Genomic DNA, 12,640 nt, shown 5'->3' with positions numbered 1-12,640 from the left:
GGCATGGCACGGGAGTCGGGGGCCGAGGGCGTGCGCCGGGTGCTGGGCGGCCGGCTAGAGGCGGTGCTGGCGAGCCGCGGCGAGGCCAACGCCGTATTCGACATCCTGGCCGTGCTGCAGGTGGGCCGGCGGGGCGCGCTGGAGGCAGGATTGGTGGGGGTCGGCTCCGGCGAGGTGGGCCGGGCGCGCTCCGAGGCTGCGGCCTCCCGGGGAGATTCAAAGACGGGGTCGGTGGGTCAGGATAGGAGGCATGGGAGGTCACGCCGGGGTCAAGGGTGGGGGGCGATGCGGCAGCTGTCCGGTTGGGGAAAGGGGGCAGGGATGGGGGCCTGCCTGGACGGGGTCCGAGTTACCGGCTGGGCATCCTGCCTCCGGCCTCTCCTCGCAGTCCAAGGACCAGGAGGAGATCCAGGAAGCAGTCCACACGTGCAGCCGTCTTTTTGGAGCCTTGCTGGAGCGGGGAGAGCTCTTTGTGGGCCAGCTGCCCTCTGAGGATATGGTCATGGCCGGTGAGTGTCCTGGGGGGGCTCAGGGCTGCTCATTGGGCCCAGGGTCTCGTCCTCTCACAGTGAGTTGAAGAGAGGCTTAGTCAACATGGGGTGAGCGCCCCAAAACCCCATTATAGGTTTTTGCAGGTGTGCAGGCTGGCAGGAGGGCACACTAGTGGGAGGGCACACTAGTGGGGGACATGAATAATTTTGTTGGGGGCGGGTGTGTGAGATGAATATGTCTAATCAGGCTTAAATGTATGGGGAACAAGGCATAACTCTTGACATTTGTTTTGTATTTCTTTCTTTCTTTTTTTTTTTTTCCTTTTTGTCTTTTTTATTGACCGGTAACGGGATTGCAACCCTCGGTGTTGCGCCCGCACCGCGCTCAGCCAGTGAGCGGGAACCGGTCTCTACATGGGATCCGAACCCTCGGCGGGAGCGCCGCCACGCTCTCAAGCGGCGCACTCTCCAGTGCGCCACCGGGCCGGCCCTGTTTTGTATTTCTTGTGTAACTTGATGCTGTCTAATGCTGACAATAAGTGTCACTTAAACCTGGGCTATGTGTCCCAATCCTTGGGACATCCAGGTCTTGGGGTAAAGTGAGGGGATGGGGATATGGTCCCTGGGAGCAATCCCAGGGTAAGAGGTGCTTTCCCTGTTTGCAAAGCTCAGGGAATGGGCTGGTGGTCCCAACCCAGGTCTGAGGTGGGGGGAACCACGGTGACCTGTTTCCACTTGTAGAGGGCAATGGAGGATGGGGCTGGGTTCAGGACCTTGAGGTGGGCCCAGCCTGGCATATGTGGGCATCAGTGTGGGCTGACTACTGTAACCCCGTCTGCAGGGTCCCGGGGAGCCATGCGCAAGTACAGAGTGTGGATGAGACATCGCTATCACGGCTGCTGCAACCGCCTGGGGGAGCTCCTTATCCACCCCTCCTTTCAGGTCAAGGTGAGTCTTGGGGTCATTGGGTTTGTTTTCTCTCTGTCCATTCTCTGTAGCCACTTCTCCTAGGGTCTCTACAAAGCAGAGGCTCGGGGCTGTGGATGTAGGCACCTAATTCCACACTTGTCTGGGTAAGGATGTTTCCTCCCTTTGGCTGATTTTCTGGTGGGCAGCCTTGTTCTGTCTCCTGACTCATAGGAGAGTCATCTTGTGAGTATTCAGGTGTTTTTTGTTTTATTTTTAAAGATGACTGGTAAGGGGATTTTTAACTCTTGATTTGGGGTTGCCAGCACCACACTCTCCCATGAGGGCTAACTGGCCATCCCTATATAGGGATCCAAACCTGTGGCCTTGGCGTGATCAGCACCGCACTCTCCAATGGGCGAGTGAGCCACGGGCTGGCCCTGCGAGTATTTAGGTCTTAAGTGTAGAAATGTGGCTATCCTGTGCCCATCTAGCCTGCAGATGCATTTGCCTAACAGCTTTTCTGAGATATAATTCGTATGTTGTTCAGCTCTCCACTGAAAGCATAAAACAGCATTTTCTACTACGTTCAAAAAGTTGTACAACCATCGCCACAATTTAATTTCAGAACATTTTCATCAGCTCCAGATGAAGTCCTATACCTGTTAGCAGTCACACCCCATATTCAATTTTGTACCCCAGCTTTGGGCAGCCAGTACCAGTAAATTACTTTCTGTCTCAGTGGGTTTGCTTTTTCTAGATGTTTCACATAAGCGGAATTATACGATCTATGTTCTTTTGTGTCTGGTTTCTTTCAGCATGACATGTTCAAGGTTTATCCATGTTGTACTGTGTGTCAGTGCTATGTTCTTTTACATGGCTAAATAACATCTCATTGTGTGGCACGGCACATTTTGTTTATCCGTTCACATGTTGATGGATATTTGGGTCGTTTCCATCTTTTGGATGTTATGAACAGTGGAGTTGTGAACACTTGTGTATAAATTTTTGTGTGAACATTTTCATTTTGCTTGGATACATCTGATGAGTGGAATTGCGGGATTATGCAGTAACTCTACATTGAACGTTTTGAGGGATTGCTAGACTGTCTTCACGGCAGCTGCACTGTTTACATTTCTACTGGCAGCACATATGAGGGTTCTGTGTTCTCTGCGTCTTTGCTAACCTGTTGATTATAGCCAAGTTACCAACTTGTAAAAGTTGGGGAGATGTCACATGAAAAACAAGTTCCTGGTTTTTCACAAGGAAATCGGTGGCTCTGTTGACACTGGGCCCACATTTGTTCACAGCAGTGGTTGGCTTGAGGGAGAATCAGGAATCCCTTTTAGACAGACACATGCTCCAGTTTGCCATAGTCCTCGCTACTCCCAGTTTCTCACACGTGTCTGTTTCACTTTATGGTGTTTCTGTTTGGGCCCTGAAGGTGTTGAGCTTGCAACCCTGGTACTGGAGCTTTTGATCCCTGCCTGTGGTGGGGGCCATGCTGGCTTCTTGTGCTGTTTTCACAAGTGTCCTCAAGGTTTGCAACATCATTCTCATGATACAGATGAGAGCAATCAAGTGGCCCAAGTGCAGATCCAGTCTGTAGACGCTCCCCAGGCCAGATCCCGTTCTGAGACCCGTACCTCGTTAACTCACGGGTGGGACGTGGAGGCTGGCGGTAGGTGGGGCAAGAGGAGGCAGCGTGGCCTTGCTCTCTGCACCTCCCAGCCAGCCCTGGGCCTTGTTGTGAGCGGTTCCCCAGCTGGGGTGAGCTCTATGGGCCTGTCTGCAGGGTGGGGGCATCACAGCCACTGTGCCCCCAATGCTTCCCAGGAGCTGGCCCTTAGCACGCTCATGAAGTTTGTGCAGCTGGAAGGAATGCACCCTCTGGAGAAGCCCAAGTGGGAAGGCAACTACCTGTTCCCCCGTGAGCTCTTCAAGGTGAGGGCTTTGGTGGGGGCTCCTGAAGGACCTTGTTGGATGGAGCCTGGGATGGGCCCCCAGCCGGGACTGCTGGATGTGATGCTCCTGCTCATTTTCCCCTGGGGGGGGGGGACCAACTGCTCAGGTGCTCCCTGGGGTGGTCCTTCGGTTGTGGGGAGGAGTTTGGGTGGGATGGCCGGCCATCTGGCGTAGGCTCGCCTGCCTGGATGCTGCCGGGACCAACTGAGCGGTGCTTGCCCCTGTCCCCACACCCAGCTGGTGGTGGGAGGCCTGCTGTCGTCTGAGGAGGACCACAGCCTGCTCCTCTCCCAGTTCCGGGAGTACCTGGAATATGACGACATCCGGTACCACACAATGCAGATGGCTGTGGACATCGTGGCCCGGGTCACCAGCCAGCACCCCAAAGTGAGCCGCTGGCTCCTGTTACTGGGATCTCCTGGTACTCCCTGGGAGGCAGTTGGGTGGTGCAGGTGTGGCGTTTGGGTGCTCAGGCCGGGCTTCAGCAGGTACCCCTCACCTTCTGGAACAATGCCTTCATGCTTCTGTCTGCCGTGAGCCTGCCCTGCCAGGAGCCTGACAGCTCCCACTTCTATGTGAAGCGCACAGGTGAGTGTCCTGGGTGCTTGGGGAGTTTCGTTGGCCCATGCCCTGGCAGGAGGGGCTATGGCACAGGTCTGGGTCCTGTCAGCCTGGCAAGCCCCCCTCCCTCCTGTGTGTTGGGTGACTCTACACCCCTCACCTTCCTTGCAGAGCTGTCAGACAAGTGGAAGGTCACTCATCTGAAGGTGAGGTGCTTCCTGGAGATGGATGGCCTTCCCTGGGGTGCAGCCTCTCCCCTCTAGATTGGCAGAACCCAGCTGGGATGTGGGTGGTGCATGTGTGTTTGTGGGTGTGGAGCCCAGTGGAGGCCCAGCTGTCACCTTCTGTCTCACCAAAGAAAGCTCCCAGGACAGGGGTGGCAGCTTGCACAGCTACCAGGGTTGTTCCCGAGTGAGTGCGAGAGGGATGGGCCTGCACACAGGGTTCCTCTGAGGTCAGAGGCCACTCGTGGGCCTCACCGGGCCTGGAGACTCTTCGTTGCCACGGTCACTCCTGTGGACAGCGATAGATGTTGCATGCTCTCTGCCCATCTGTGCCTGCGAGGTACCGTTTTCCTCTCGTCTTGCTGACGTTTCTTTCAATAGCAGTTCAGAGGCCTAGAGCTTCGAGGCCCAGCCTGGGATTCTTGAGCTCCGGGACACAAGACACTCCTGACTTAGATGTGGACAGGGAGAGGGTGGGACGTGGCCAGAGATGTGGAAGCAGCGTGTGTGGGTTCTCCTCTCCCAGGCTTGAAGGTTTGGGATGGAGAGGGCAGTGTGTGCAGCCTCGGTCCCTGTTGCAGGAGCACAGGAGAATGTTCCAGGCCATGTGGCTCAGCTTCCTCAGGCACAAGGTAGGGCCCAGCAGGGGGGAGGAGAGAGGTGGCCCAGATCTTCATGGGGGAGTGGGGGCTAGGTGGCCCAGGATTTCATGGCGGGGGTGGGGGCAGGTGGGCTAGGTCTTAATGGGAGTAGTTGGGGAGGGCAGGCAGCCCAGGACTTCTGATGGGGTGGGGCAGGCTGCACCCTGACCTACCTGCGGCCGCCCCCAGCTACCCCTTGGCCTGTACAAGAAGGTGCTTGTGATCATGCACGAGTCCATCCTACCGCACCTGGCCCAGCCCACCCTTATGATCGACTTCCTCACCAGTGCCTATGATGTGGGTGAGTGGGTGCCCAGCTGGTGGGTGGGGTTTGGCGGCCGCCAGCGCGTGGGTCCGTGAGCAGCTGGTGGTGACGGGCCCAGTTGCTCACTAAGTGCTGAGTGAAGCTCATTGCCTCAAGTGTGGCCTCAGCAGTGGCCCAGTGGTGCCATCCCCCTGTGTGGTCTCTAGCTTTGTCCGTGGAGGCTGCTCCCATTGCTGCCCCTTCCCAGCCAGTGTGCAGGGGGGAGAGGACAGTGGGGGTGGGCACCTGCCAGACAGCAATGCCCCGTGGACTCCTGCCCAGTGTGGGGTGGGGGCTTGGCAGCCACAGACCCTGGGAGTAGGGGCGCTACTCAGGCCAGGGCTCCCTATCTTTGTGTGTCTGCAGGCGGCGCCGTCAGCCTCTTAGCATTGAATGGACTCTTCGTCTTGATCCATGAGCACAACCTGTGAGTGTCCCCCTGGGGACACTGGTAGTACTGGCCTGTCCAGTACTCCTAGCCTTGCCCTGTCTGTCCTTCCTGTCTCTTCCTTGCCCCAGGTGGAGGTGCCTGCTCTGCTCATAGGTCAGGATGTTGAGGGAGCCCACTGGGCCTGCCCAGGGGAAGTTTGGGCTGAAGAGGAGGGATGGGAGGAGGGGGGCCGGGTCTGTCCCAGCACGCCATCCCCCCACACCCAGGGAGTACCCTGACTTCTACCGGAAGCTCTACGGCCTCCTGGACCCATCCATCTTCCATGTCAAGTACCGAGCCCGGTTTTTCCACCTGGCTGACCTCTTCTTGTCATCTTCGTGAGTGTCAGGGAACCACCTAGCTTGGCCTTAGAGCAGCTGCGGGGCCCAGGGCTGCCTGGAGCTGGGTACAAGGGATCCAGTTGGTTGGGGAGTTAAGGGATGGCCTATGGAGCCATACGGTCTCATGCCACACTTCCCTGTCTAGCCATCTCCCTGCCTACCTGGTGGCTGCCTTCGCCAAGCGCCTGTCACGCCTGGCCCTGACAGCGCCCCCCGAGGCCCTGCTCATGGTCCTGCCCTTCATCTGCAACCTACTGCGCAGACACCCTGCTTGCCGGGTCCTCACGCACCGCCCGCAAGGCCCTGGTGAGTGTGGTAGGCAGACAAAAGCTGAGCCAGAGTCAGGCGGGGACACCTGGCGTGGGCCCTCCCCAGCTCCTGTGGCCCAGGGCCTGGTCCCAGAGACTAGACAGCAGTGACAGCCTGGATCTTGTCCCTAGAGCTGGACGTTGACCCCTACGACCCCGAAGAGGAGGACCCTGCTAAGAGCCGGGCCCTGGAGAGCTCCCTGTGGGAGCTGCGGGTGAGTGTGCTGGGACCTCCCAACCTGTCCTGGGCCCCCATGTGAGCCCGTCCCCCCATCTGGCCACACCAGAAAGCTTTCCCAACCCCCCACAGACCTGCATAGCTGGGGCCCCATGGTGTCCTGCTTCCTTGGAGCTCTTCCCCATAAGAAGCTGCCTCTGTCCCTGAGTCTGTCCCTAGTGTGGCATCCCTCTGCCCAGGGTTCCACGCTCCCCCCACCTGTGGTTAGGTACATACCTGCATCGTGGTGGCTGATGGTTCCATGTCTCTCCCAGACCCTCCAGCAGCACTACCACCCTGAGGTGTCCAGAGCTGCCAGTGCCATCAACCAGGTGCTATCCATGCCTGAGGTCAGCATTGCGCCACTATTGGAGCTCACTGCATACGAGGTGAGGGACGTGGGGCGTGGGGAAGCTGGAGCCGTGGGGGCCACATAGAGTGGACTGAGAGCTGCCATCTGTCATTTACAGATCTTCGAGTGGGACCTGAAGAAGAAAAAGCCTGAGCCAGTGCCACTGGAGTTCATCCCAGTCCAGGGCCTGCTAGGCCGGAGGGAGGACCTCTGTTCCCAGTACTTCACGCTCTGCTGACCCCGGCTCCCTTCTACTCCAGCAAATATATGGTTTTCCGGGAGAGTGTTTCCAGGTGGATATGGGCCTGGGAGGGCCTGGGCTGCTTTGTGGGGGCTGTGCCTGAAGCACCGGAATTTGCAGCTCTGCTGGGCTGGAAGGCGCCCGACTACAGGGCGGGGAGGTGCTGTCCAGATCTCTGTCTGCCAGGGGAGCGTTGAGGTGGGGGGAGCCTAAACACCACCCTGAGCTTGTGTTGGTGGTTGTGGCTTCTGCCCTGGGGGCTCTGGACAGCTGTGTCACAGGTGTGCTGGGCCAGGCACATCCCCCCTTCCGGCCGCTGCGTCAGATCCTCTCAGGCCAATGACCTGGTGTCCCCACTGGTGCAGCATCACAGGGCCTTTTCTGCTGCAGTTGGACTTGTCTGTGAAGTGACAGGAGGGGCTTTCTCTGCCCTGGTTGGGTGTGGTGGGGAGGGCTGGGTGTGTGCATCCTGCCCTGGCTGAGCCCCCAGCAGGAAGCTTTTGTTCCAGGAACCACCTGAGGTCCCAGGTTTGCGGTGGCCTCACGTAGAGTTCCAGGGGCAAATGTCCGGCCTCATCGGAGGGAGTCACTCTGAACCATTCACACCTGCTGAGGCTGGCCCGTTCAATGGGCAGCAGGGAGCTGACAGCCTTGTCCTATGGCAATGTGCTCATCTCCAGGGTCCCCGTGTACTACCCACAGTAGGGACCCCACGTTTCCATGTTTTAAACTTCCTTTGTTCAAGGTTGGAGGAGGGAGCAAGTGGTACCAGAACATGTGGGTTTGTCAGGGCCTTGCCGAGGGTGCAGGAGGGGTGAATGCTGGGACAGCTGGCATCGCTTCTGCTGCCTAAGGGAAGAGGGAGAAACTTGAGCTGCTCTCTGGGGCCTGCCTCTTGGGCAGCCTCCTGTCCAGGCAAAGTTCCTTGCACATGTCCTCTCCCCTATACATCCACCCCAGAGGAATGCAGGCACCATTTCGGTGACCTTGGTCTTGGGGGAGCTGCTGCATTGGCTGAGACTCAACCGAGGGACCTGCGTGTGTGCTGAGCTGCACTGCTCACCCCTTGGTACAAGCTGGTCCTGCCACGGGGTCCTTGCACCAGTCACATGTGCTGCCTCTGCATCTTTCCCTCGGTTGTCCCATCATTCAGGCCCCAGTTTGAACGTGGGCACTGTTTACAGTTGTGCACATGGCACATGCCACAGAAATCCCTTCACCTTCATGACACCCCCATCTAAGCTGCGTCTTGCTCTCCTTCGTGCTCCATCCCATCCTTGGCCCCATGAGCAATGGGGCTGCACAGGGGGAGACAGGAGGGGCTCATGCATGTCTGTGGACCCTTGATGGCTAGGGGCCCTGGGTGTGAGACTGGGTAGGCAGGGCTGGTGTCCTGAGCTCCCGTGGCCACCAGGGGCCGCTGCAGCCTCACTTGAGCCTCTGGGGACTCTGGGATGAAGTGCTGATCAGGGCAATGCATCAACCTGGGTGTGAGACTGGGTAGGCAGGGCTGGTGTCCTGAGCTCCCGTGGCCACCAGGGGCCACTGCAGCCTCACTTGAGCCTCTGGGGACTCTGGGATGAAGTGCTGATCAGGGCAATGCATCAGATTTTCCTGAGAAATACTAGTAAGAAAAAGTATTTACAAATCATGAAACACTTGGAATGTTGTCAGTATGTGGTTTCCTTGATTTTGTCTGAGTTTAGCATCATGTGTCCATTCACAGGAGACTTTCTCACTGGGCACAGATTCACAGACCCCTGCTCCACCCAGACATTCCCGCCCTGGCCAGCACCAACACTCCAGAGCCGGGTGCTGGGCAGGGCAAGGGCAGTGACATCCAGTAGAGGTAGGTAGAGATGGTCCTTCTAGAGAGAACGACAACTAGCCCAGACAGCATGCCTGTGGCACATTGATGTTGGGCAGGGTTTGCTCCATTATCTCTAGTCTCAGTGTCCCCCTCCGGGAATGGGTTGTCACACCCCCCCTAAGGTGGCTGTGAGGTTGGCTGACTGAGTGATGCTCCTAGCCTGGCCCTGCACAGGATTCTTCACACAGGGTAGGCACATCCTCCGGGGAGTCCCAGGTGTGGCTCCTGGGGCCAGTCTGGGGAGGTATCACACCACCGGGTGCACACGGCCAGGCTCTGCAGCTATTTCCTCTCTGGACTTGGGCCACAGCCACACTTCCCGACGTCATTGAAGTCTTAGGCTGGGCCGTGTGACCGTCGCAAGATCGGGGGTGGAACGGGGCTGCGAGGAGTGAAAGGCCCCTTGCAGGAGTCATGCACTGTTGGGTCACAGTGCCCAGAACTGGCCACTTAGTGCTGTGGGTTTGTGCTCCCCCAAAAGAAAAGCTAGACTCCCAACCCCCAAGACCTCAGAATGGGATGTCACTTGGAGGCAGTCGAGTTAAAGTGAGATTATCAAGGGGAGGGTCATGATCCAGTGCAGCTGGTGTCATCCAGGTAAAGGAAGATTTGGACAGACACAGAGAATGATGTGGGGACAAAGATGGTCGTCCACAGGCTGAGGGGAGAGGCCTCAGAAGGAGCCAACTGTGCTGACCTCACACCTCAGACTGCAGCCTCCACAGCTGGGGTGACAAACCTCTGTTGCTTGAGCCACCCAGTTTGTGATACTGTGCTGCAGCTGATGCTCTCAGGTCCAGGATGGAGGCAGGGACTCACGTCCAGATAGACACTAGGCACTAGGCCTGTATCTCATCCACCCCAACCCGGCTGGGGTGCTCCCGTCCTTCAGGGCTTCACTCACAGGTTCGCAGGTCACCATCTAAGTATGTTCTGGTAGAAGCGATGAAACAGCTCAAGCAGGCTGAAGTGGAGGAGCTTCACTGGCAGGGGTCACAAGAGCTTCAGGCATAGCTGGATCCAGGCACCAGAGCCCTCCAACTCGTTCTCCATCACTCAGCTCTGTCTTCAGATGAGGTACCTTGGAGCCTGCTCTTGTAGGAGTGTAGGGTCAGCCTGGCTTTGCTGGGGCTGCACTAGTGGTAGGGAGCTCAACAGGGATGGAGGGGAAGTGGGGAGGTGTAAAGACTGGCAGGCATTGGACTCCCCAACCCAAACTTCCACAGGAGCAGGCAGATGACACAAGCAAGTGAACCGGGTTAACCCTGGGGGTACAAAAGAGTGGGGTGACTGCAGCAAACCGGAGTTCTGCTGAACAGGGCCACCACCCACCTGGCAGCAGCTCCTGACATAGCCCCGGGGGAGCAGGTGCCTGGGGCAAAGGCTGCAGCTGAGAGGCCTTGGAGACATGTCCACATCACTGGCCTGCTGGCTTGTGTCATGGATGGATGTTCCTGACCTCTGGGTGCATGTGCTGGGGCTAGGGCAGGCCAAGGCATTCCAGTGTGAACTTTATGGTTGTCAGGCCACTGCGCTGTGACGAGGACCAGCCCAGGAGGATGCCACAGGCCTGTAGGCACGCCCTTGGGGGGCCTGGACTCAAGGCGAAAGGCCTGGGTGGCCTGCCCACAGAGCCCCACCACCCTAGTGGGGCCATCCCCCCAGCCCCGTCCTCTGCAGATGGATGCTGCCTCCTCGCAGGGCCTAATGGAGCCGAGTGGTCCAAGAGAAGCCAGGCCTCTGTAGGGACCTCCTGGTTCACAGGACTCTGATGACATTTTGTGGTGGAGAGAGGGGCACCTTGGGGATGGACACAGGTGTCGGGGGCTCCCTGGGCCTCATCCTGCTCTTGTCTAGCCCCATCTCTGCTCTCTACCCCTCCTCAGGGCCCCTCCCCACCCCACCTCCATCCCTGCTCCTCAAGCAGCTCTGCTGGTGGCCTTCCATCTTCCGTCCTTTGGGAGGCTACCACGACAACCTTGGGCACATCTATTAGAGCCAGGGCCTGGCTGGCTTGGAGGCACCTGGTCCAGGACAGATGAAGGCTCAGACTTGTGTGTGCTCTGGACCCACCCGGGGTCTGACTGAAAGTGCAGATTCAGGCACAGCAGGTCTGGGGTGGAGCCTGGGATTCTGCATTTCCAAAAGCCCATGGTGATGTCGATGCTGCTGGCACCGGAGCAGGTGGTCACAGTGTTGGGGAGGCCTATGCAGTGGTCCTCCCCGTCTGCTTGTTGGGGTAGCACTGCCATCAGGCTGAGGACCTCTGCAAGGCCCCTCTCTGCCTCCTGCCTCCCAAGCCTGTGGCTGCAGCAGCCCCAGGGCCTCTATGCTGCTGCTTCCTCTCCTGGAACACCTCCCAGGTCTCTTTGCGGTGCCCCTTCTCCCACAGATCTTGTCCCCAGCAGGCACCATTCCCTCCCCAGCCACCCTCTGTCACATTGTCTTGTTATAGTCCTTACTAATGGGACGTGGTATTCAGTCTTTGTTTAGTGATCCCAGCCCTGTCTGTGTCCCCAGGACAGCGCCAGCTCCATGAGGACGGGAGGGGGAAGAATTCGGTGGGTGGAAATTTACAAAGAGGAACTTGGTCAGTTGTCAAAGGTGGGAGGCTGAGGCGAAGGCCTAGTTGGAGAGGAGGCTCCCTCCGCCAGCCTTGGCCCCTCTTGGCCCTCAGGCCGGATGCCCCAGGCAGGAGGGAGTGGGGTTTGGGTCACAGTGAGGAGGCCCTTCTTCACCCCGGGGAGCCCCATGGGAGACCCCACATTTCCCAGAGATCAGGAATGTCAGCAGCTCCTGCAGAATGAAGGACTTCGGAATGAGTAAGACGCCTCCAGGGAAAAGGCAAAGAGTGATTCCAGCCTCTCCCACGGCCCACAGCCATCTCCAGGTCAGTGGGGGACTTCTGGCTCAGTTTGAGGGTATTTCAGAGGGTCTTAAACAATACTGGCCTTGAATGTTTACCAACAGCCCTGGATGGGCCCCAGAGGCCTATGGCTCCCTGGCGGGCCCGGGAGGTGGAGCTGCCCCTTTCTGGTTGCACCTGCCTTCTTTTGGCAGCTTCACCCCCACAGTGCTCTCTTGAGCAAGAGAGTGAAATAGTGATTTTCTTTTGCATAAACCAACTGCCTTTTCTCTAATTAAAACACAGTTCCAGTTTTATTTATTTATCATTTTTAGATCACAAGAACAATTTGAACCTGATTATAAAAATTCAAATAAAACACCATATAGGGGAAGCTGTAGAAGTTCCCAATGGTCCTTCCTCCACCCTGTAAACAGCCGTTTTCCCTCTTGGGCAGGAACCATGGTTCGCAGCTTTGTCGCATATTTTTTTTTATAAAGACCATAAGCTATATATTTCTCTTGAATATTAGTGTTCTTATCACAAGGATCTGTGAAATGGGCCAGTGACTCGCAGGCAGGCTGCCTGGAGGAGCAGCTAAGCCCTCCGCAGAGCCTGGCCTCAGCACCACCCAAGGCAAGGGCCTCTTGCTGTTGGGCTGGTGTTTCTTGAGGTTTTCTGGCCACTCTGTCCTGCCTTTCTGTGTTCTGGAGTGACCTCACCTTGTTCCTGGTCACCACAGGCCCTTCTCCCATCCCAGGAGGCAGCTCCCATCACACCTCCAGTCCTCGCTGGGCCCATTGTGTTTATAACAGTGGGGATGTTGCTGCCTCCTCGCTTGAATTAGTTTTTGAAACTATTAAAAAAAACAAAAAAAAGGTAAGTGACAAAAACATTCTTTTTTTTTTTTTTTTTTTTTTTTTTTTTTTTTTTTTTCCGTGTCC

At 57.3% G+C, this 12,640-nt stretch overlaps 1 protein-coding gene across 1 annotated transcript; it reads left to right on the top strand.

The window, feature by feature from the left end:
* NOC4L (nucleolar complex associated 4 homolog (S. cerevisiae)) lies at window positions 1–7,021 on the top strand. Its single transcript, XM_008568871.1, has 15 exons — window positions 1–120; window positions 389–509; window positions 1,333–1,439; window positions 3,234–3,341; window positions 3,600–3,749; window positions 3,851–3,950; window positions 4,095–4,129; window positions 4,729–4,779; window positions 4,978–5,089; window positions 5,459–5,519; window positions 5,750–5,860; window positions 6,009–6,169; window positions 6,304–6,386; window positions 6,664–6,777; window positions 6,859–7,021. The coding sequence occupies exons 1-15, from the start codon at window positions 4–6 to the stop codon at window positions 6,976–6,978; spliced, it is 1,551 nt and encodes a 516-aa protein (XP_008567093.1). The 5' UTR covers window positions 1–3; the 3' UTR covers window positions 6,979–7,021.
* Window positions 7,022–12,640: the final 5,619 nt, after the last annotated feature.

The sequence above is a fragment of the Galeopterus variegatus genome, unplaced genomic scaffold (genome assembly GCF_000696425.1).
Source record: "Galeopterus variegatus unplaced genomic scaffold, G_variegatus-3.0.2 Scaffold449, whole genome shotgun sequence".
Lineage (NCBI taxonomy): Eukaryota > Metazoa > Chordata > Mammalia > Dermoptera > Cynocephalidae > Galeopterus > Galeopterus variegatus.
The sequence above is the reverse complement of the archived record's forward strand: the minus strand, read 5'-3'. Positions and strand labels throughout refer to the sequence as shown.